Below are 26,574 nucleotides of genomic sequence, written 5' to 3' on the forward strand. Positions count from 1 at the left end.
CACCTGAAACTAACACAACATTGTTAATCAACTATGCTCCAATATAAAAATTAAAAACATAAAGTGTGTTGAAAGAATGAAGGGAAGAAGGAACAAATGACAACTTAGTTCCAAGAATCCTAGGGAAACTCTGAAGTGTTAGAATCTGTTTGAATTTTTGCTATCTTTGATCCAAAGGTGTTTTGGTGAGCAGATATTTCAGTTTGGCAATTTTTATTTGCTTTTTGATGGGTTTTCCTATTTTCCATCACACCATTGTCTACTGGTTTTAGCCATGTCTTAATATTTGAGAAGTTATTTTTCATCTCTGTGCCTCAGTTCCCCTTTATGCAAAATGAAGATGATAACATTTACATCAAAATGTTATTAGATATGATAATACAATGCATATGAAGAGCTAATATGTAACTGAAATAAGCAATTACAATATTAGTTATCTTTCCATCCTTCTCTTTCCCTTGCTCATTTTTAATCTCAGTAAGAATGCTAAGAGAATGAGGTTATAAATCACTATTTTTACTGTTTTATTTTTCTCTCCTTTAAACACAACCAAATTCCAAGAGAGAGCTATTTTCCTTAATAAAGTGTCTTTTACTTGATAAAGCACAGCATTAACTTTTTTTTTTTGCGGTACGCGGGCCTCTCACTGTTGTGGCCTCTCCCGCTGCGGAGCACAGGCTCCGGACCTGTAGGCTCAGCAGCCATGGCTCACAGGCCCAGCTGCTCCACGGCATGTGGGATCCTCCTGGACTGGGGCACGAACCCGTGTCCCCTGCATCGGCAGGCGGACTCTCAACCACTGCGCCACCAGGGAAGCCCCAGCATTAACATTTTATAATTTGCTTTTAATGCTATTCCCAGAGCATTTGTCATTCGTGTTGATTATTTTTGGCTAATTATTAACTAAAAATCTTCACAGATATGCTCTAAAAAAGGAACATAAACTGAAGACTGAATGGGAGAACAAATGTACCAATAAACCCTGAAACTTTCTTTTAATCATGACACGTCTTTTGAGAAAGAAGTATTTCCTTTAAGAAATAATATAAAGACATAAAAAAATCATAAAAGTTAAACAAGGGATGGATAGAGACAGCAAGAAGGAGAGGAGAATTCACCATGAATTACCTAATTTAACGTGTTAGACGCAACCGTAAGAGACTGCTCATCAGGTCCAGTAAAGCTCAAGCAGGCTGGCAAGGAGATCTTTCCAATTCTAACCCTAGATAACAACTCTGCATTATTCACATTGTGCAGCACCCTGTCTTAGGTGAAAGGCTTGACTCTCATGCTTGGGTCTCCTTCTGTCCGGAAGGCTACTCCAATTTGGTGTCTTCAGGGACATCTTATTTAAATGTTTGTATTCCCCAGGATACTATCCTCAGCTTAGTTCTTACAGAAGAGGCTTTACATGTTGTGTAGTTAATCTCATCTACTCATATTATTTCATCTATCATCGAAACACCAACACTTCCCAAATCTGGGAATACAAACTTCCTCTCCGGAGCTACAGATCCACAAATAAAACTGCTAATGGGCTATCTTCATCTGGAGGATTCCCAGGCATCTTAAAGTTGGTGCATCTAGTACTGAATTCATGCCTTTCCTCTACAAATTTGTTCCTCCTCACAATTTTCCAAATCATATATCTTAAAGTCATCCTTGATTATTCTCTTCACTCACCATCCACAGATTTTTTTCACCAAATCCTGTAGTTTTAAATTATTTTTCATTCTGTTTTCCTCACTCCATTTCCTCTGTCCTTCTTTTCTTGTTCAGTTTTACTCTTTTGTGTGTGTGTGTGTGTGTGTGTGTGTGTGTGTGTGTGTGTGTTATGCGGGCCTCTCACTGTTGTGGCCTCTCCCGTTGCAGAGCACAGGCTCCAGACGCACAGGCTCAGCGGCCATGGCTCACGGGCCCAGCCGCTCTGCGGCATGTGGGATCTTCCCGGACCGGGGCACGAACCCGTGTCCCCTGCATTGGCAGGCGGACTCTCAACCACTGAGCCACCAGGGAAGCCCCAGTTTTACTCTTATAGTTTCCTGTCTCCTTATTTAATTTTGCACCCCCAGGACTTCTCTAAAACTATTCTCTACAATGCACCCATACTGATCCTGTAAAACAGAAATCTGTATCCCAACACTGCTTTAATTCCACAATTGGCACCCCACTGCCCTTACCATGAAACCCACACTCCATAACATGTTATAAGCCTGCCTCCTGATCTGGCCTCATCACTCAGCCTTTTCTTCTTGAAAGTTTTGACCAAGGATTCCAGAACTACTTGCTTTTTCCTGAAGGAAGCTAACTTTTCTATTATTCTAACTTCTATTACCATTTCCTTTTCATGTTCTGCTTCAGTTATTTTCAAAATTAAGCTCTGATGCTATCTTATTTGGGAGATATTTCTCCTAATGCCTTGTCCGTTCTCCTTTTATGTTTTGAGTTCGTTTTCACTGTATTTTAAACCAATATATTATTATCAACTTAACCTCGTTTATATACATCATCTATACCCTGACGATAAATACAATAATAACCATGGTGACAATACTTTATTTACATTTATTGAACACTTACTATGCGTCAGGCAATGTTTTAAGTTCTTTAGGTAAATTTTCTAACTCAGTCCTCACAAAATCTCTCTACACTGGGTAGTATTATCAATCTTTATTTTACAGATGTGGACACTGAAAGACAAACAAGTTAAGTAAGCTGCCTAACAGAGCTGAGATTAAAATTCAAAGTCTGGTTCCAAAACCTATATTCTTAACCATGCTCTATACTGTTTTTTGTAGAAGGTAAGACACGCCTTACCGATTTGACATCTATCAAATAGAATGTTGGTCCAGTAATGACAGCAGGTTCACTCCAGCTGATGTTGATGCTAAAAGGTGATGTTGCTACTACATACACATTTTCAGGAGGACCATCTGGAGCTATGAAAATAGAAAAAAATCGATTACCTTGCTACACTGAAGCTAGTATTTGCCACAATACGATAATAGAAAAGACCATAAAAAAGGATAATCATGCTGAATTAATTATACACAAATTTATAGTTCACAGCGTGCTAAAAGGCATTGGCAAATCAAATGATGTAATTACTTTCAAAATAATTACTACGCATAAAGAACTTCCATATGAGAAATTAATGGTCATAAATACATGATTTTTAAACTTGAAATAACAGTTGGAAAAGAAAGCATTACTATTGCTAAAATAAATCTTTTTGAACAAATCAATATTTTATTTTAAAATAATTAGCTTAACAATGTTTTAGGAAAACCTGCAGAAACTAAACATATTTGACTACAGAAAAGTGGAACTGGTTCAAGTGAATTATATTTAAAATGTATTGTCTTACAAATATATCAATAAATTGGGTTGGTTTATTGTTTTCACTGAGGGGGTAGCATAGGAAATAGGTTATACAACTGATCTTATTATTACAAATGTAAACATTTCCTGAGTTCATTATGATTCCAAACAAATTCTTTAATTTGTCTTGCTTTTATTATTGTTGTCTTTCCTCAAGAGTGCAAAACAAGAAATAATATTTTAAGGAACTGACTGATGAAAACCTGTGTTGAAATTTCAATTTGTGAAACTACTAGGAATTAGAAGAGTTTTCAGTATGTTAAGAAGGATTTAGTCACAGTTACTTTGACATAGACATTGACCTAGAAACACTGTTTACACATCCCTGTCCTATCACGGCCCCTCGTCAATTCCAGGGATATTAAATATTGGGAGATGAGTATTTCCCAGCATTTCTGATTTTTAAATCCACATGAACAAACATTACTGAACAATATCATTCCTTAGATCCTGAGAAGGGGTAAAGAAGAAGAGAAAATATTCACTTCCTCAAATTTATAACAGCAACAAATTGTATGATCTTGGCCAGACAATAAAATTTCTGGACCTCAGTTTCCTCTTCATATGCATACTTCACAGTGTTTTAAAAAGAACTGCGAACACAAAATGTGTGAAAGTAGCCCATTAGTTTAGTGTTTGGCCCTTTTTGTAAATTAATACAAAATATTATAACAAAGGGCAAAGTAAAGATAAGAACTAATTAGAAATACAAATAATCTACTATGAGACGGCAAAGACAGTGGTGAGTACAGTTGGGTGGGGAGTCAAGGTAAAGTTGCAGAGAGGAGCTGGGGATTGAATAGACTTTGAAACATGAGAAGGATTTCAATAATCAGAGGGGCAGGTTTGGGGGCACTTCTTTGCTAAGAAGGTCCTAAGCAAAGCCACAAAGATATAAACAATGGGATCCACAGGCAGAATACTATTTCTGCAGAACGGCTTTCTTACGCTCATTAATCTTATGCTTATTATTTTATAATTGAAAAATATAACTCTAGGAAGGGGTCCACACACTTCACCAGACTGTCCAAGGAATGCATGGTACAAAAAAAAAAAGAAATCGGAACCTCTAAATTTAAGGAATAGAGATATCACAGAAAGACCAGCATTAATGGAGGGACAGGGTAGGGAACAAGCCTCAAGCAGTCATTTGGGAACTAAGTTAGGGAGCACTCGATTATCTTAAAGTGTTTGAAGTTCATTCTTTAAACAATGGGATGTCACTGAAAGTTCTGAGAAGGGAAGTATTTTTCTAATGATTTAGGAAGAAATCTGATGCAGCTATGAAAAAAGATATGTGCTCTGAAGCAATGAGTCCAGATAGGCTATTTCCAAAAAGCCAGGTGAGATCTGATGAGACCCAAAAGTAGAAGAGTGACAGTAGGTAGAGATAGGAGGAGATGAATCCCAGAGCCCTTAGAAAATCTAATAAAAAGAACTGAAGGGCAGATGAGATGTGAAATAGAGGAATGCAGTAAAAGCTGACTCATGTATTAATCCTGGGAGAGTATTGCTAGAATTCACAACAACAGCACGTTCAGGAACAGACACTAGTTTTGGTAGGGATAAGACTATGGCAGGAGATGACAAATTTGGTCTGTACTCATTAAGTCTGAGATACTCACAAGGATTCAGATGCCTGCCTGGCAACTGGAAAGATGAGCCTAGAACCAGGGAGACAGGACCAAGATGGAAAAGGGTTTTAAAATTTTTCAGATAATTCTTTACAAATTGGGATAGTATAAATATGGCAAGTATATCTGGTTCAAGTGAGTCACAGGCTCTGAAGAAAGACAGAAGTTTTATTTCAACACCAGGTAGCTGTTTAAGATGCTAATAGTAGTGACAATCTTTGAACTATGAATGAGTTATTGGTACTTAGAACGTTTCCAAGAGAGATGATCAAATGTTACTATAGAGGACTCTAGGAAATGTATAAGAAAGTTTCTGTGGTAAAATGCTTTTGGGGTGACAAACATATGCTTCCTACTTGTACCTTTTCTGAACTTTGTGCAATACTCTGAACATTGACTCAGAGATCCAGTCTATATGGTCTCCAGGGGAGAGAGTGAGGAGGGGATGCTCCTGGATTCAGAGGTACGATAAGCTGAGAGGTGTTAAAAATAATGACAGAATTAGGCACATGATTTCTCTGGTGACTAAATGTGGAGAGATCATGGAATCTCAGCACTTAAACACACCCTGCATGTCCTGAGATCTTCAGTCTTATTCTAACTTTAGGGTCCTAGATTTAGGAAAACTGCCTCAAATTGTAGCATAATTCATTTAGATAACTATACACATAACAAATGAGAGCTACAGGAGGTCTCCTGCCACCAGCATAATTGTTTTTGGATGCCCTCACAGAATAATGCACTCCATATTCAAAAGTGGCAACTCTCTTTCCTTCCCAAGCTGGATATTCCTTAGAAATAAGGAGTGGATAGGCTTCAGGATTAGGTACACCATTACTGATCATCATTATATACTTTCCTCATGGAGAAATGGCTCTGAAAAATGTAAGATGTTTTGTGGGTTTCAATGGCCTGTCTCCTGCCTTTGACTCTGTAAAAGGGGATGGGCTAGAAGCTAAGTAAAGCTTTATTAAGGTGGCTATTGATTAATTATTTATCCTTTATTAATGTTTTTGCAAAACCTGCCTTCTAGCTCTGTGTGGACCATTGTGGAGAGGAAGAATTTTCTGACAGGCTGCACGTTTCAAGTGGTATGAGACAGGAAAATATTTTAGCCTACCTTTTCCTTTATTTCTACCAAAATGTTCTGTTGGCTTTTAGGTGAAATTTATGCATTTATCCAATCAATATTTATTGAGCATCTTCTATGTGCCAGGGACTGGGAAGACACCAAACTTATAGAAGTGATCAAGGTAGCTGTGGACCTATCCATACAGAGCTTCTAGTATGTACCCACTCTTCTTCACTCAGCAACTGTTTATTGAACACCTACTCAAGGCAGGCATTTTTGAGGTGCTGGGAATAGAGAAGAAAACCAAAGATACAAAGATCATGGAACCACTATTTCAGTGGAGGGAGACAAATAATATATAAGTATATTATTAAAAAATTATATAAATTAATATATAACATACAAATAAATGGTATACTATGTTAGGAAGTGATATGTACCATGACAAAAAATGAAGCAGGGTAATTGGGATGGGAATGTAGATAGGAGTTACTATTTTAAAAAATATGGTGGTCAGGCTATGCCTCTCCAAACAGGTAACATTTAAACAAAGATTTGAAGGAGGTGAGGGAGCATGGGAATGTTTGAAGAAGGAGTGTCACAGGGAGGAGAATGGCCAGTGCAAAGACCCTGAGACAGGACTGTGCCTGGTGTATTCTAGGAATAACAGGGACTCCAGTGGGGCTGAAGCCAAGTAAGTCAGAATGTTAAGTCAGACAGGAAATGAGGCCAGATTGTGTAGGGCCTTTAATGCCATGGCTAAGGTCTTTTAAGAACTGCTGTCACAGACAAAAAAGATAAACGCCATAGTTTAATAAACTAATATCATGAACTAGAAGGAGCCTCTATAGATTTTGGTGCTTGGTATCTAACTCATACCAAGAAGATGGGGCAAAATTCATTATATCAAAAGAGGACAGATTATCTCCAGAATGTTATTCTTATACCTCTATAACATATATAAACTCGATGGCTGTCGGGATTACACTTTTAAACCTAACTCATTCTAGCAGGCAGGCAAGGTGGTGCATTATTGTTGCCCAGATAACATGGACAGCTTACTGAGAATTTTCTGTGATAAGAAAGCCGATGAGATTTTTCTGTGACTAGGTTGATGGTAGCTTGTTTTTACAAATATTTTCTGGAAATATTCTTCTATGTCTGTGTCTTTTCTGCTCTGTAGTCTGGATCTTTGGGGTCTCAAATGAGGACAGATCCAAAACCATTCGCCAAGGAAAACCTCAGCTAGTCTTGCAAACATGTCTGTAGACCAGCTCAGAAAGCAGTATGATGCCTTGCTTCAACTTCTCGTCTTTCATAGTAAAATGTCAACCCTGCAATCATTCCTTTAATACCAGCAATCAAAGCCCTCATCAGGGAGTGTCTGGTACCCCAAGCAGAGCTGACAGAAAAACGACATTCAAAGATCATTCATGATACATACTAACCACTTGAACTACTAAATATTTTAGGTTCTATGCACTAATCAATCATTATAAAAAGGCAAAGTATTTAGCCCCTCACTGAGCTGTGCTTTAATTCTTGAACTTTCCTAAAGTGTTTTTTTTCTTTCTTTTTTAAGAAACAATCAGATTCTCTTAATAACATTTGCATTTTCAGTATACTTGATAAAATTGCCTGTTTTGTTACACAAGTGTTCCCTGTGTTAAAACCTTTATGAAATATTTCTCTTAGAACATATTATATTAATCTATATTCTTGAAGAATTATAATATGATGGAATAAGAACTCCTAAATCTGAAATTAAAAAAAGTAAACACATACCTAACTAAACTGATATGAATATATTATATGCACATAATATATAACTGAATATATATTTCATCTGTGTAAAGCAATGAAAGATAAACATTTGATTAATTCACGGATATTTTAAGAAAAATATTTAGAACACCAAATGCTCAAAGTATACTATAAAATAGTATCTAATTATTTTAATATTGTCCAAATATTATAATGTACTTTTAAGCAAATAACATTTTCAAGTTTCTTTTATGCAATTTTCTCTTGGAATTTATCAAAATTCCAAAAATGCATAATAAAATAATTCAGTATTATTTTTTTCTTTTATTCCAGTGTGTAGTAAACTATTATTAGAGTTACATAAGGGGGAATACAAAATTACAATTATGAATGTCAACAATCAAAATAAAGGAAGCTTAAAGCAGTAAAGGTATGGGGAACTGAAAATATGCCAGTTTAAAAGCTTAGTAATATATAAGCATCTTTGGGAGACTTTGTCTCTCCATAAACTGTCACATTCTGATTTAGGATTGTTTGTGAAATGAATCTAGTCAGTAGTAGGCCAAGATATCACTATACCCTTTCTCTTATAAATCACAGCAATTTACTCAGTAGGAATGATCTATCCTTATTCTCTCATTCCCCATAATCCAATCACTTCCTCTCATAAGCACTTTTCCCCTGGTTTTCGCAATAATGCATTTTCTGTAACTAACAACCATCATTTCCTGATTATCATGCTTCTATCCTTGCACAGGAATGTAGGTCTTATGTGGGTCAGGGTCATCTTTCCCATCCATCTGTGTCCCCATGCTAAGTGTGTTAGCTGAAAGGTGAGTCTGGATAGACCATCATTATGCCTAGTACATATAAAAGTTTGAATGCCCCCAAGTCTATGACACTTTGATTAAGAACCATCAAATTTTGGTGTGTCTAATACTACACTTTCAGAATAAGCACATTCAAAGAGTTATTAGAAACTTTGCCTTCTGCAGATCCCTGTAAATTTTATTTAATGATGAAAAATGTTGTAGAAAATACTCTGGTTTTTAATGCATGCTGTAGTGACCTTCCTAAAGAATAAGCATAAATAAATAAATGACCTGACAGCAACTCACAAGACAAAAAATATTGAGCTCTGTACACATGTATGATTTAGATTGTCTGCACATCTATTTGAATTTAAGTTCATTTCAAGTTTATTTAAAGGTCCTTCCCTTCAGGGTACTTTAGTTTCAGGATGTGGTACACTGGACCATCAGATTCCTATCTACTGTCATCACTAAATGAAGGACTCCCATTCTTTCTCAGCTTATACAAGTATTAACAGCCTCTAGGACTGTGAGTTGCCTTAGATTCACCATACCTGAAGGAATTTGCTTTAAGTTTTAGATGTCTCTCAGGACTAAACAAAATCTAATTGGCTGGGTGGTTCGGGTGGCTTCCTTACATCTTAAATAATTCAGGGTATCAAGAGCCCTGAAGAAGTTCAGCGATTAGATTGACCATATTGATGGAGGCCAAGAGCATCTCAGGTCACATCCGACTGGTTACAATACTGCACTAATTGGCTATCCTTCACTGGTGTTGAATGTTTCCCTAGAGCCCAGTGATTTCACTGCCCAGTATGAGATACTACTGTTGGTGTATGAAATATTTCCTACCCTTTTACAAGATTTTAATTTTGTTTTACAGTTAGATTTCCCAACAGCAAGACAGTAGCACAATGGGCAACTATTACAATCATAAGAATCTGACCTATTAGACTGTTTGATGAGTACTGAGAATGATTGATGGATGCCCACAGTATTAGACTTCATTGTATGACCATTTTCTTTGATGCTGAATGAGTAATTTTCTGAGTCATTTCAGGTTAGATTAGGTGGAAAAAAATACAAAATACAAAAAAACTCTCACTTCCAATATTAGCCATGCCAGGTAAGAATGGAAATATTCTCATATTAGTTCCACTGCTTTTAGGATCAGATAATACAACTTTTTCTAGAGTAGCATTATGTTCATAAAACAACTTTCTACAACAGTGGTTCTCAAAAATGTGGTCTTCAAACCAGCAGCATCAATATTACCTGGGAAGTTGTTAGAAAAGCAAATTCTGAGATCACACCCCTGACTTACTGAATCAGAAGACCTGGGTAGGGCCTAGCACTCCGTGTTTTAACAAGCCCTCCTGATGATTCTAATGCTCGTGGTACAAGTTTAAGAGCCACTGCTCTGTAACATCAACGTACTATTGGAAAAAGCAGTGGCACTGCTCTTCAGATCAGGTACCAATGATTAGAACTCTTGGTAACAAGGTTAGAAAGGGGGATTACTGTTTCTGTGAAGACTGGGAATGTAGTTAGTGGTGGAGGGCTTGGGAGCTGGTGATAAACATGGAAACTTGCATCCAGCTAACAGACACTCCACACACTGGTCTCCTTGTGCCTTTCATGTATTTTAATTCTGAATAAACGATGAAGAGGTTTTCTCCCTACCATCACTCCCTCTCATTCCCAAAGTTTCTAGAGTAATAACAGGTCATCATGTTCCGTAAGAACATAAGAAAACATCATCATTTCTATGGTACCTTGAAGCTATGTGCAGGAGCAACCTGGAATAATTCAGATAAGGCCATCACCATCACAGAGTGTTAGGGCTGGGATAAACATTGCTACTTCATTCTCCCATGCATTGTATGCAGGTATAATCAGGGTAAAATGACTATCAAGGGTATAATTAAAGAGAAGAGAAACTAAAAGTGTAGTTAGAGGTTATGTGTGTTAGGGCAAGTCCCATTTAATTTGTTTGGGAATGGAGATGGTTGGATCATGTATCAGAAGCTTGTACAACATCTCCAGGTCTTTCTTAGTCTCAGTTTTCAAAGCTAATAATGCCACATACTGATTATCCTTTAAGTTTCCTTTAACTGTTTGGTTTTTAGTGCTTTGCTGAAAAAGACATTCCACTTGTTCATGCAAATGGGGATTTCTAATTATTTTTATTTATATTCTGGAAAACTTGCTTAACAAACAACCTGGCAAAAGTTTTTTGTTTTTGTTTTTTTTTGAAAATAAATATAGAGTTCACCTAATCAAACTTACAAGCTTTTGCACAGCAAAGGAAACTGTAAACAAAACAAAAAGATAACCTACAGAATGGGAGAAAATATTTGCAAATGATGCGACTGACAAGGGCTTAATTTCCAAAGCATACAAACAGCTTATACAACTCAACAACAAAAAAACAACCCAATTGAAAAATGGGCAGAAGATCTACATAGACATTTCTCCAAAGAAGAAATACAAATGGCCAATAGGCACATGAAAAGATGCTCAACATCACTAATTATTAGAGAAATGCAAATAGAAACTACAATGAGGTATCACCTCACACCGGTCAGAATGGCCATCATCAAAAATCTACAAAAAATAAATGCTGGAGAGGGTGTGGAGAAAAGGGAAACTTCCTACACTGTTGGTGGGAATGTAAGTTGTTACAGCAACTGTGGAAAACAGTATGGAGTTTCCTCAGGAAACAAAAAAACAGAATTACCATATGATCCAGCACTCCCACTCCTGGCATATATCCAGACAAAACTCTAATTCAAAAAGATACCTGCACCTTTATGTTCACAGCAGCACTGTTCACAACAGTCAAGACATGGGAACAACCTAAATGTCCACTGACAGATGAATAGATAAAGAAGATGTAGTACATATATACAATGGAATACTACTCAGCCATAAAAAAGAATGAAATAATGCCATTTGCAGCAACATGGATGCAAGTAGAGATTATCATACTTAGATTATCATACTAAGTTAACTAAATCATAAAGATACCATATGATATCACTTATATATGCAATCTAAAATATGACACAAATGAACCTATCTGTGAAACAGAAGGAGACTCATGGACATAGAGAATAGACTTGTAACCACAAGCCAAGGGGGAGGGGGTTGGGGGAGGGACTGAGTGGGAGGTTGGGGTTATAGCTATTATATATGGAATGGATAAACAACAAGGTCCTACTGTATCGCACAGAGAACTATATTCAATATCCTATGATAAATCATAATGGAAAAGAATATAAAGAAGAATGTATATACAACTGAATCATTCTGCTGTACAGCAGAAATTAACACAATGTTGTAAACCAACTATACTTCAATAAAAAATTTTTTTTAAAAGAGTTGAATGCTTTATTAAATAGTTTAATTTTACATGCATTCTGTTAGTTCCTTTAAATTAGGGTTTCACCTATCTTCTCTTTGTATACTACTTAGCACCCTTCCATCTCTTAGTACTTTCATACCACCATGAGGCTTTACCCAAGTCTTTGTCAAGATCTAAGAGCACAGGCTCTAACCTAGAAAATGAGGTTCATGAATAAATCAATGTGTGTATAGTTCTTAGAATAGTACCAGCACATAATAAACACCTGATAAGCTTAGCTATTTCTGTCATTATTCTTAACTATCCAGCCAAGGAGTCTCAGCTCAGGTACTGTGCCCAACCAAAAGGTGCCCTCAACTACCAGACATAGCAATCCTATGGTTCTTCAGAAATGGGAGTTTTCCATAGTCAAATCAGAGTTCTCCCTTCTTCCTTAATAAATGCAGAAGAAAACAGAGCTGAAAATTTGTTGGCCTAGGGCCTAATACTGAGGCAGGCCTGAACTGAGGTTAATGACCAGAAATCACAAAGAATGAAATGTACTTCACACTTCTTTCTAAACCAAGAGAAAGAAGATTCTCAGAAAAGTCAAAATCAATTCAATTCAACATGAAATTTGAAGTTTGAGATGAGAAAGTGGGAGAATTCATTGAATTTTTAAAAGATAAAATACAGGTAGCTATTATTGGGAGAAAGATTGTTTCTTCTTTTATTCTTTTAATAACCAGGCTTTCTAGAGGCATACTTATGTCTTTTCATGTACCTTGAATGGTTCATCTCACAAAAATCCAAATAAACTGAAAGAAACCCCGATATGGGCAATAAAAGCATATAAGATTAAAGAAAAAAAAAAACCCCAGGCTTTCTATAATATTGATGATTTAAAAAATAATATAGTGATCATTCTTACCCTTTGATTTTTAGTGATTTTGCTGAAAAATACATGCTTATGTAATAGGATTTCAAAATATTTTTATTTATATTATGGAAAGCTGTTTAATAACCTGGCAAAAGCTCTTTTAAGTATACAGTTGAATGCTTTAATAGACAATTTTACATGCTTACTATTATGTTCTTTAAATTATGATTTCATGTAAATATCCTCTCTTTGTAATTATACTTAGCAACCCAAATTTATACATTGGTCTCCTTTGTTTTCTTCATGGACTATCAATCACAGTTTATTATCTCAGTTAATCATTTTGATACTATTAAAGCTTCAATCCACTCTGAAATAGGCATTTATTATTTTCTTTCATTGTCTGAAATCCTCCTCAATTTATTATGAGCAGATTCCTTTTCTACATGCAGTAATTCAAACTTATGTTAATTAATGAAAAAGAAAAAAAAATCAACAATATAAAATAGACTGGGTCTTTCTCACCTTCTGAGATGGCCCACACTCCGTCTGTGGAGTGTGTTTCTCTCTAAATAAATCCACTTCTTCCCCATCACTTTGTCTCTCACTGAATTCTTTCTGCAATGTGACATCAAGAACCTGAGCTTCATTAAGTCCTGAGACCAGCTAGACCAACTCCTGCTCATTGTCAACACCGTTGGGGACATCTTCTGTGCCGTTTCTTTGCGACAACTTTTGGGGCACTAACAACTGGTTGGGAGACTACTTTGAAAGTGATAGCAAAATCAAACTAAGGCCCCCACCCAGGTGGAAGGTGGTAACTTCAGGCAGAGTATAATTCCTGAAGCAACACCCTGTTACCTCACCACCAACCAATCAGAAGAAAATCTGCACACAGTGGAAGATAAGACTCTTGACACCCCTTCCCCAAATGATTAACTGCGATTAACTTCCCCTTCTCCCTTTAAAAACTTTCATGGTCAAGCAGAATCTTGGGAGTGGTTCTTGGATATGAGTCTGCCTTCTCCCCAGGTTGCTGGCCTCCTGAATAAAGCAATCTCTCCTTTACAACCAACCAACCAATAAATAAATAAATACATAAAATAAAATAAAGTAAAATAAAATAAACTGGTTTTGTGAAATAAAAGAAGCTGAACATGTCAAACATGAATGGAAACTGACCAGGAGAATTTTAATTTTGACAATAACCATGTAAATATTTGAAAGACAAGCTATAGTCAGAAAGAAAATCTGAAGAAAATTTGTACATTTTTGCAATATGGAGAATTTTGACATTGAAATACTTTCCAATTAAAGTCAAATGTCTTCCTTGAGTCCAAATGCCATATTCATTTAGTCTTAGATATTGAATAGGCATGAAGATTAGAAACATACATAAGACATGATCACCTGTCATCTCTGCCTGTAAGGAGCTCAGAGTTCGACAAGAGAGAGAGATAAACAATTATGATGTAATACGTTCAGTATTTAGAAACAATTTTTGGAAGGTGGGAGTGGAAAGAGGAATTTATAGATGGCTTTGCAAAGGAGATATTTGGTCTCCTTTGCAAAGAAGAGGCAGTTGGTCTCCAAAAGAGGACGGAAAGGACAGTAAGAAAGAACACACATACTTTGCTCTTTCTCTGGAGCACAAAGGAGAAAGAGCAAAGTACGTGTGGGGAATATGAACAAAAATCATAAATAACCATATAGAGCATACTAAAAATATAATTTTTACACAACAGGAAAATAGAAAACTATCAGATTTTAAGCAGAGGAATAATAGATAGGTGTATTCAAAAACTAGGTTCAGGTGGAGGGTAGAGGAAATGGGAACAGAAAGACCATTTAGATATCTTTTGTAATAATCTAGGAGACAGCTGAATTTAGGGAGCCTTAACAGAGAAACATAAACAAATTCAAGAAATATTTAGAAGGGAAAGTCAGTAGGAGTTAGGTATGTACTTGGGGGTGGGAAAGGCTAAAAAGAATTAAGAATGATTCCTAGATTGCTGGCTTGAACAATCAGACGAACAATGGTACAATACACTGAAACAGGGAACACACAGGTAGGAGGAGGCTTGCAGTGGGGCAGGAACAGTGGTAATATGGGGTTTGAGATGTCTGTGGAAACCTAAGTGGTCATACCAGTAACTTCAATCTACAGGTCTAGAAGAGAGAGAGATGTCATCTTGAATTACACATTTGGGAGTCTTAGGCAACTAACTTAGAAGACTTTCAACAGCATATAATTAATTTTGCAGAAGTACAACCATCATGTCTAGAATAAATTATATTCAATTCCTTTACTGGCACCAGGATAGAGCCTATTCTAAAAACCCACTGCCACAAAATGGGCTTCTTCATGTCATGAATTATATTTTCCTATTTATTTATGGCTAACATCTCTTCTTATCATTATATAATTGCTTCTTTATAGAAAGGAGAATACCTACCTCTGTTATGATAGCTTTCACCACTCTATAAGTGCATTATACCATTTAGAATATATGAAGAAAAATAATTGAATATACAGTAACTCATCAACAATGTCTCATTTTTAAAAATGTTAAGGAGTGCTTTGCCCTCTATTTGGTTTTTCTTCTTTTTAAATCATAAAGTTGCATTCCTTGGAAGCTTCTTTGATGAGGCATGTTTTGCTGAATTTTTTTTAACCTAACAGATGTTTGGGTAGTTAAAATTCCTCATGAGTATGGTATCCCGTGGTTTTCACAACCTAAGTGTTACCCCAGGAATTTTCCTTTCTTGCTGTCTTCCAGTCCTGGTGGTCTATAGGAGATGCACATTATGAGAGTCCCATTTCACTCCATACTAAATTTCACACCCACACTCTTTTAAAGTTGTACATTCCCTCCGCATTATAAGTACCTATTGTGCACCACAGAGATATTTAACAGCTTCCATTGTGCATTCCTCCCCCACACACAACTCAAATTGCTTTTGAGTATAAGGATAATCAGAAAAATAAGAGATGAGTAAAATAAGCTATAAGACTTTAATGTTTCAAGTTAAATATTTCTGCCATTTGTAATTTCTGTGCTTATGTTTGTATCTCTGCACACTTAGCATGAAGTACAGAGTAATGGCTATTATACAGATGATTTAAGCAGAAAAACAATTTGGTTTCAATTATCTAGATCAGAGTATGTGGGAGAAAGAAATGCTAGCTTGAGCTGACCGAATGTTGTTTCTTTTATTCACTCCAGTGTACAGTGGCAGATCTAGATTCAGAAAGTAACCCAATGTAATTCTCAGCTTGCATTCCAGCTTTGCTCCCTGCATCTTCAATTTGAGTGCTCTTCTTTATGAGCTCAGAGAGAGTTAATACAACATATTTTCTTATTCTACAAGTCATTTGAGAACATCATATAATATTTATTATTCCAACTGGGTGGTCTTCTTCTTTGAGCTATTCAAATGTTGAATAATCTGACCTCAAACTAGCTATCAATTGCTAGGCTCCTTATCAAAGAAGCTCCAGGTTTTGATAAGAAGTTCTGGGAATAAGTGCTTGGGCACAACTTGATGCTATTAGAGTAACATGCACAAATCTGAAATAGTGATTTTATACTAAGTTATACTGTTGTTTAGTGTTTTCCATAATTCAGAGGAATCATTCATTTTCATTGTTTTATTTTCTTATAAAACAACATAACACTTTTTTGGAATCAATGACATAAAAAACCGTATTAAATTTCTTCATCCAGATTACTTTTTATGTTTGCAAAATGTCTGTCATGCTTTTCATCTTTGGTATGTAGAATCAACATCTAAGCATTACTTGCTTTCAATCTTAAAAACATTACTACTCTTCAAGATTTTTGTTGCTTGACTGTTCTTATTTCTCATATTCTTATACAATATGTTAGTAGTTCACTATATATATTGTCTTGCAATAATATATGTAGTGTCTTTCTGTCTTTCATATCAAATGCCACCTCAGAGTATCTCTCCTTGGCTTAATAAATAAAACTTTTTTACCATACACTTATGAAATTCAAATACATTTATCATTAGAAAAATGTCCCTTTCATTTCTGAGACTAAATGAAGAGTGACCAACTCATTCTCATAACTTTCAAAATTAATTTATTATTACCACCCCCATATGACTACTCAGCTGAAAAGCTAATGTTTGAGAATGCCAAGAAAAATAGTAAGTCTGTTGTAACAAATTCTGAAATATATAAATCTTTTCACTTTTCTCTCTTAATCACAGTGGTAGAAAGGCAACTTTCCATGTATCCCCTTAAATCTTATTGATAAAGAACAGAGTAGAAAATTAGTCCTTAAGGATAAAGAACAATAAAAGGGAATAGGAGTAGCATAGAAAATCTACTTAACTACTGATAAATTTTTTTCACACCCAAGTACTCTCTGATGGAGAAGTCAAATTGTGGCAGTGAGATACCAGACCGAGAGAGAAGAAAAGTACCAGATAAAAGTCAAACTGGTACTCCATACGAAGGCACTCTTTCGATTAGTCATCAAGTAAAGATCTGGGAGCTGGGGTGAAAAAGAAGCCAAGATTATCCTCTCCATTCCATCAAGAACTAACAAATCAACCAACTAACCACCGATGGCAAAGGAACACATCCTAATAAAACTAGAAAAATAATGCTATTTATTTTTTAAAAAGCTCACACCGATTGTGAAATATTTGAAATATTCTACCATTATTCTTTTAAACTAGAATAGGCAAAGTGGAGTAGTAGGGAATTGAAAATGACCAAATTCTAGTGAGTGGGTCATAGACCTTAAAGTGGGGTTGGAAGTGGAGGGACTCCAGCGGGGGTGGGGGGGAAGAAATGACATTCAAGCAGAAAGACTCTCAAATTTTCAGAATAAGAATGGGGGATTCTTTAAAAATCCAACTTCCCGGGCTTCCCTGGTGGCGCAGTAGTTGACAGTCCGCCTGCCGATGCAGGGGACACAGGTTCGTGCCCCGGTCTGGGAGGATCCCACATGCCTCAGAGCGGCAGGGCCTGTGAGCCATGGCCGCTGAGCTTGCACGTCCGGAGCCTGTGCTCCGCAACGGCAGAGGCCACAACAGTGAGAGGCCCGCGTACTGCAAAAAAAAAAAAAAAAAAAAAACCAACTTCCCAGTTTCATTTACCAGCTTTTGAACTGGTCAGATTATATGTTGTTTTACGCTAATTGAACATCTTCCACCATCCTGTCTAGAGTACTTGAGGAAATGATACATTTAGAAATTCGAATTCCTGGCTCACTGTAGCAGGCTTCTGTCCAAGTGAGATGCTCCTAAGGAGTGGGACGGGAACCCTGAGTGGCAGCAGGTGCACAGGCATATGGTCTATTTTAATCAAAGGTAACAAATTAGCTGCCCACAGGCCAGATGAGGGCTACGGACGTTTGGTTTGAAAAACTAAATGTTTTTAAATTTTAAAAACTTGTTACAGCAAGAAATTAAGTATTTTCACATTAAAAAATCTAACTTTCCTGTTTCTTTGAAAACATCCTAAGTCCTAATAGCATGACTTCTCTATAAGACAGTAATCAGACAGAGGCGAGTAGTGGTTGCCCCTGCAGATGGCACGTTCTGTTAATCTGCCAAGGTTTCCACCACTCTCAATCGCCTTACATCAGCCTGCTTCATTCATTATGGTACCTGACTGATGTCTTCAGGTAACTTCAAGCTGTCCCTGGTCACTTGTAATTTTGGTTATTCTTACTGGCTGAAGCAACTAAAATTCCGAACTTTACCTATGTTCTAATCTCTAAGCATCTGTTTCTTTCTGTTTTCTAGTCAATTAGATTATCATAGTTATTTCTTCTCAAAGTTAACAGGCTCAAAATAACCATAATTACTGACTAAACGCAACCTGGATTTGATTTTTCCATATCTTCCTTTTCTTTTTTATGGCACTATCATCCTCTCTATCCCCTGCACTGGAAAACAGTTCATTCTGCCTCCCCCATTTTAGCTTATTTAATCAAGTTTAACGCGTTCAGGAAATATTTATGGAGTGCCTACTGTTGCCAGGCACCATTCTAGCCAATAAAGAAACAGCAATGGTCAAGACACCTTCTAAAAATAAGCAAATACATATAACTAAAAAATGATCAGGTAATTATAAATTTTCATTAAGATAAGATGATATTCTAGAAAAAACTGTATGGCTCTTTTAGATTGGGTGGTCAAGGAAATTCATTCTTAGCAGGAATCATTCAAGTAGAAGTATACATTATAAAAAGCTGCTCATGCAAAGACAGACGTGGAAAAACATTCCAATCCAAGCGAACAGGGCCAAGTTCTAGTACTTTTGTGTGTTCAAACAACACAAAAAATATCCAGTATGAGTGGAGGATAATGGTAAGTGGGAAAATGATTATGGATGAGGTTAGAGTGTTAGGTAAGAGCCAAGTCACATAGGGCTTTGTTAATCATGTTAAGAAATTTAAATCTTATTCCAAGAGCAATGGAAATTCACTGAAAGGCTTTAAACAAGGAAGTGACATCATCTGATTTACATTTTAAAAGGTCAGCGTGAAAGCTAAGGAGGTCAGGTTAACGCAGTGGTAGCAGTAATGAAGGATAGGACTAATATGCTGGTAATGCAAATGGAGGGATGTGTTTAGATAGCATGGTTGAAATAAATCATTGGCGGAGTAGAAGAGGAGAAGAACAGTGCCTAAATTTTCATTTTCTGCATTCGGACGATGAGACTTAGTGTTTAGACTACGTTAATTTTGAGAGGATATTAGACACACCTTCCCAATGATGTCAGTTAAATATACTGATTGGGTTCCAGGGAGCAATCAGAACTGGAAATAGATACTTGAGAATAATCACTATATAAGTAGACTTTAAAGCCATAGGACAGGATAAGGTCACTTAAGGTAAGATCTCATAGGGGTTGTGTGTTGATAAAGAAAAGGGCCAATGAAAAAGAAAAAAAAAAAAAAGAAAAGGGCCAAGTATATTATCTCTGAACACTCCAACACTTAGATTTTAAAAATGAGAGAGAGAGAGAGAGAGAGAATAAGCAAAAGAGACTGAGAAAGAGCTATCAGGGAGGTGAGAGAAAAACCAGAAGAGCAGATCTCACAGAAATCAAGAGTCCAAGAGCCACAAAGAAGAGAGGTTGGACGACTGTGTTGAAGGCTGAGTTGTCTGGATTCTGTCTCAAATGTTGAATTGCAGTAACAAACATTCATTGAACATTTACTATATAAACATTATGCCAGGTACTCTGGGGAATAGTAAGAAGATACACATTTGGCAACCTAAAAAATAAAACCTCTAGATCAAAGTTTATTTCACTGTTTATAAAGGTCTACAACAGCATCTATTTATCACTGGAACTCTATGTGTGTGTGTAAGCCTAAAGTCACTGAAAACATGGTAAAGCCTGGCATAAAAGCAGCAGAGCTTCCAGATATGAGGGGGAGATGTAGGCATAGATGAAGGGTACTTGATGGCTATCAGTATAGCCTAATGACAGACCACTTAGAGGATCAGAATGCTTTTTGTTACAATATAAGACTCTAGGACCTTGGTACCACTCTGGGAGTTTGCGAAAAGCCCTAATAATGACTGAAATTGAATTTCAGGGATTCAATTAAGAAAAAATAAATGCTATTATGGTTAATGATGTTTAAGCAATTAGGGCGACCAGTTAATTTTAAAATATAAAACTAAAGTTACAAGAGCAATTTTTACCTATATTTTAAAGTTACAAGAGCAATCTTTACCTATATTTTGAATGATTTCTATGGAAAAATATTTAAAGAGCTTTTTCTTGAATGCAGAAGTATATATACACATACAGAACAATACTTACGACCAGGCAGGGTTTGTGTAGATATCCAATTTGAAGCATCGCCATAGCCGGCATTGGTGCTGGCAGCCACTTGGAATCTATACCATCTAAATTTCTTTAAATCATATACTGTCTCTTCAGTTAGGTCAGCTTCGTAGAGGTATTGAATTTTTTGATATTCAACACATTCTTCAGATTCCCATTCTCTGCATTTTTGAGCCCGAAGTTGAGTGGTAATCTTATAATTTTGGAAGTAGCCAAAGATAGTGTCAGGTCTCATCCATGTCAATGTTGCACTAGTTGACTGAACATCAGAAAAAGCAATATTTGTGGGAGTGCTGGGAACTAAAAGTTGAAGGGAAAAAAATGGAAAACAATTGGAATTACCAAACATTGTGTGAACAGGAGGGAGAAATGGGATTTACAAATATTTCTTTACTATGCACGTAGTGGTGATCTCTTATTACAACTGCCCTTAGATTAATATCCCCACATTTAATAAGCAGAAACTTAAGGTGATGCTTCACAGAGCAATGGTCCAAAAGATTAGGGGACAAAACAGTTGTGATGTTTTTCTTCCTAATTTTGCTCCCAAATTCACTCACAATTTACTTATAAAAACTTACTTTGGTTCCTTATATAAGCACTGGTACAAAGAAAAATTGCATGCTCATATAATCCTATGTACTTTCCGAGGAAGGGTCTGAGTTTTTAATATTCAGTTCCCAAGAAAGACGTTCTTATATTTAAATGACTAGATAGACACAAACACGTCTTACATATAGTAGATGTTGATTATAAAATAACTTAAATAAACAAGATTATTAAATGAATTAATAATCTATACAATTTTATCTTGAACATATTTAAAATTAGTATAACCCTTTCTAGAACATCATCAAGCACACTGACATTAATACACAGAATAAAGTATCTGTATATCACCTACAATCACATGGTCCTACTTGGAGTCATTTATTAGATTTCGTATTAACCACTGGTTTGCTATATTCATACCATGTGTCAGGCTCTGAGGCTGGTGTTAGGAAATCAAGATACATAGGCTTATGTCTTGTTTTCAAGAAACAGTCACTTATTAGACAAGAATAATAATATAAGTGTGTTATGCTTAGAAATATAAAAGAACAATGAATTAAGTGACATGGGCACTTTTTTCATGCCTGTCCTTGTATATGTGCAAGGACCTTTTCTCAGAAGGCTGAGATAGGGAGACTGATAACAATGACTTGTATGAAAATTACACAATTCATAAAAACTATATGTTAATATGTGCAGTAAAGATAAGAAAATTAATGAGTTAGAAAATTCATTCGTAAAAAGGTCATTTATTCCTAAACATATCATATTGATTCAGATTTCAATAAATACCTAATGAGCATCTAATTTATGCCAAGTACTACTGTAGGTGCTGGGAATACAATGAACAAAATAGACAAAAGTCCCTACCCTGGTGTAATTTACATTCCAGAGGTTTATATAAAACACAAGTATAAATAAGTATTATATACAGTATTTTGGATGATGATTAGTGTTATGGAAAAAAATAAGAAAGGGAAAAAGGAGAAAGAGTTCAAGGATAATGAAATGAGGACGGCCCTTGGCTAAAAAAAAAAAGAAAGCGTGACTGATTAGGAGACATGAAGTTCCTGATGAAGGTGGGGAAACTAACCATGTGACTGGAGGAAGAACATTCCCAGCAGGGGGAAATGTGTGATTACAGGCCCTATGTTGGAATCATGCCTGGTATATCTGAAGAATAAAAAAGAGGCTAGCGTGGCTAGTAGGACGTGAGGTCTGAGAAGAAACACCGAAGGCTTGATTATATACGACATTGTAGAACTTTAAGACTTTCACATGAGCAGAGGAGTTACAGGCTCTGAAGTATGTTTTCACTCTAGCTACTGTGTTGAGACTAGACAAGGGAGAGAAGGATGAAAACAGGGAGAGTAATTAGTAGGCTACTGCAGTGTCAACACAAGAGATCAGGATGGCATGAGGCAGGACTGCAGCAGCAGAAATGAAAGCAAGTATTCAGATTCTGAATGTAATTTGCAGGAGAGCCGACAGGATTTGCTGCTGTGTGACATGTCAAGTATAACAGAGAGAAAGGAGTAGAAGAAAGCTTTAAGGTCTTCGGGTTGAGCAAACAGAAAGACGAAGTCACTTAACCAAGAAGGGGATGACTGAAAGAAGTAAGCTTTGGCAAGTAAGATTAAGAATTTATTTTGAGCATGTTAACTTGGAAATGCCTATCAGATACCCAGAAGGAGATGTCAAATAATAGATGGATGCATGAGTCTGGAGTTCTGTAGGGAGATCTGGACTTGAGTTAAAAATTTGGATTTCCTCTTAATTTTTTACTGAACTATCTACAGACCTATTGCTTGTAAATTTGCCTAAACCTGGAAAAGAAGAGAAAGTCTAATGCAATGGAAAACAAGTAGTAAATTACTTGAAGCCATGGGATCAGATTCAATTACTCTGTTTTCAAATACTAATATTTATCATCAAATCTTATTGTATTTAATTGAACAGTAACCTTTAAAAAGGTAGCTCTACAAACAGAACACTTATAATATGACTTACAACACACTATCTTTAGTTATGCATAAGAGCAATGAGAGAAAAAGTTATTTTAAGGAACAATTACCTTTATAGAGGAAGAAGTTTTAGAATTGACTAAAAAGTAGAGTTTCCGTAATTTATTGAAATCCTTCAGCTACTAGTTTGAATTCAGACCTCTTGGAGATAAGGCACATTTTCAAAATATTCTAACACAAAGCAGAGAAATATGACTGATTTGGGGGTTCAGGAAAAGTGTTAAGAGAAAAGGCTGCATGTGAGAGGAGATTTCACTAATAGTAAAGGTAGAGATTCAAGAAGAGGTGGGTAGTGTGATCTAAGTCAAGTTTACAGCTTATAATTGACACTGGCAATGACAAAGAGAAATAGTCTGAGGACATACTATGGCACAAGATCATAGATAGCTTCTCAGGCAATGGAAAGCTGTCAAGGTGACAGAATCAGATGTTCAGCAGTGCATTTTATCAAGTCCAGTCTGATAACTGCAAACAGGAAAAGGGACAAATTCATAGAACATTTGATTTGTTCAGCAAAGAAGAAATAAAATGATAGCAATAGGAAAGAGGTGAATTTTTAGATCTGTTTTGGTGGTAGAATCCATAGAACAGGCAAATGAATCAGAAGATCACAGAATCAGAATCTGAAGGAAACTTAGAGATCATCTTGGTCAACCTGTCTTGTTACGTCTGACCTTTATGGAGGCAGATGTCCCCCAAGAATTTTGGTACCTACACCCCTTCCAGTTTTTCAACCAAACGCTGATAGGTACTGATGCAAAAAAAAATTTTGCAGCTGTAATTAAGAATTCAAATCAGTTTACTTTAAAATAAGGAGAGATAATCCAGTGGGCCTGATTTATAATGAGTCCTTTAAAAGCAGAGAGTTTTCTTTGGGTAGTTACAAAAGAGGAAGTTAAGTATTCTAAGCAAGAGATTAGATTCAATGTACAAACATTTCTCCACTGCTGGCTTTGAAGAAGGAAGGGGCCACCAGGACATATTTAGGAGCTGAGGACAGCCCTTGGCTAAAAGCCAACCAGGAATTGGGGATCTCAGTCCTAGAACTGTAAGAAACTGAATTCTGCTGCAACCATGTGAGCTTGGACGAGGACCTGTACTCCACATGAGAACACAGCCCATGGATAACTTGATTTGACCTTGTGAGACTCTGAGTAGAGAATCCAGGCACAGCATACCCAGACTCTGACCTACAGAGCTGTGCTCTAATAAATGGGTGCTTTTTTTTTTGTGGTACACGGGCCTCTCACTGTTGTGGCCTCTCCCGTGGCGGAGCACAGGCTCCGGACGCGCAGGCCCAGCGGCCATGGCTCATGGGCCCAGCCGCTCCGCGGCATGTGGTATCTTCCCAGACCGGGGCACAAACCCGTGTCCCCTGCATCGGCAGGCGGACTCTCAACCACTGCGCCACCAGGGAAGCCCAATGGGTGTTGTTTTAAGTCACTAAGTTTGTGATAATTCATGACACAGCAATAGAAAACTAATATAATACAACTTCACTCTGCCAAATGACAATCTCTACTTATCTAGCTTGTTCTTAAATATACAGAGCAAAATCTTGAGGGGCTTTATTTTAAAATTGATTTCCAGATCGCTCTATTAGTTTGTACAGCCTTCATTATTTTGAACAGATATCTACCTTCCTATAAATCCTAATTCTACACTGAACACCCACCTCGAATAGTCCTAATCCTATTTTCCTCTCCACTTTACTCCAACATTTATACCGAAGAACTAGAAAGGTTTTTATTCTGCATTCATATTAATAAAAAAGATTGAGCAATTACTCCAAAATATATGTTTATTTACATATTATATACATATATGAATGCCAACCATAATTAGATTATGTCTCTGAAGGTCTAGATTAATTCTTGGAACACAAGAGGCATTTAATAAATATTTTTGAAAGTAGGAACAAATGAATAAGAGGGTATAACAGGAGACTTGATTTAGATAGATGGTCAGGAAAGGTTTTCCTGATGAATTATAATTTAATCAGAGATCTGACAGATAAGATGTAACTTCCCAGGGGAAAAGCATCAGGGTGTAAGACTCTGAGGAAGAGAATATGGCACACTGGAAACACGTAAAGAAGGCTGCTACATCCACAAGGAGATGAAGAGGAAGACAGAAGGTTGGAGATGTAGGCCAGAATCAGATAATGTTGAGCCTTGCAGTCTGGATTCAAGATTTTTAGTTTTATCCTAAGTGCAGTGGGAATACTTGATAAGTTTTATATTGACTTTTCATTTGCATTAAAACCATAGACAAGGGCTTCCCTGGTGGCACAGTGGTTAAGAATCCACTTGCCAACGCAGGGAACACAGGTTCAATCCCTGGTCCGGGAAGATCCCACATGCCGCAGAGCAACTAAGCCCGTGTGCACAACTACCAAGCCTGCGCTCTAGAGCCCACGAGCCACAACTACTGAGCCCACATGCCACAATGACTGAAGCCCACGCACCTAGAGCCCGTGTTCTGTGACAAGAAGCCATCACAGTGAGAAGCCCGCGCACCACAACGAAGAGTAACCCCCACTCGCCACTAGAGAAAGCCCGCGCATGCAGCAATGAAGACCCAACGCAGCCAAAAATAAATAAAATAAATAAAACCATAGACTCTGCTCTTCCCCATGAGAGCAAGGGACTGTGGTCCAGACGTTTCCCTTTCTTTCCAGTCCATCACTAACTACCCCTTTCATGTTTCAATTTCCTTTACCTAGGGTTTACTAAGCAACTAAAGGTGGAAGGAAAAAAGGATGCATTAGCTATTCAATGAACTGGAGAAGGTAGAGGAGGCTACCCTTTCCCCATATTTCATCAGGGGGGATGACTAGATGCCCATGGCTCTCTAACCAACTTTTTTAATACCCTCCAGTGTTTAGATTTCAGGAAAGAAAACTAATGGCAAAGTTTGTTGCACAGTAAAAAATTTTCAGCAGATTAATATTTGTCCACAGACTCCACTATTCTCCAAATAAGTGTTACAGAGAAGAAGAGGTCTAAATAGGACAGTACTTTAACTTGACAAAGAAACAAGATCCATACAAGAGTTATTTTTAACCTGGCTAAAGGAAGGGTAACAATAATTGCAATTGCTTTCCATGTGACAAGCACAGGGATGGGCCTTGCACGGGACACCCAGAGTCTGGCACGTATGGGCACTCAGTGAGTGTTGATTATATGAATAAATCATGGCTCATGAAACAGTCCTTTGGTTTCATGCAATACAAAATTTTGTCCACATTTTTCACTCAA

At 36.8% G+C, this 26,574-nt stretch overlaps 1 protein-coding gene across 1 annotated transcript in view; it reads right to left on the reverse strand.

Moving 5' to 3' along the window:
* Positions 1 to 26,574, reverse strand: part of PTPRQ (protein tyrosine phosphatase receptor type Q) — a 196,363-nt gene that overhangs the window by 70,021 nt on the left and 99,768 nt on the right. Inside the window, exons 26-27 of the mRNA XM_065887336.1 lie at positions 20,715 to 21,038; positions 2,818 to 2,939 (exon numbers count right to left, since the gene is read on the reverse strand). Of these exons, the coding sequence (XP_065743408.1) occupies positions 2,818 to 2,939; positions 20,715 to 21,038 (446 nt within the window). The remainder of the gene's footprint in view (positions 1 to 2,817; positions 2,940 to 20,714; positions 21,039 to 26,574) is intronic.

Source organism: Phocoena phocoena, chromosome 11 (assembly GCF_963924675.1).
Source record: "Phocoena phocoena chromosome 11, mPhoPho1.1, whole genome shotgun sequence".
In the NCBI taxonomy this organism is placed as follows: domain Eukaryota; kingdom Metazoa; phylum Chordata; class Mammalia; order Artiodactyla; family Phocoenidae; genus Phocoena; species Phocoena phocoena.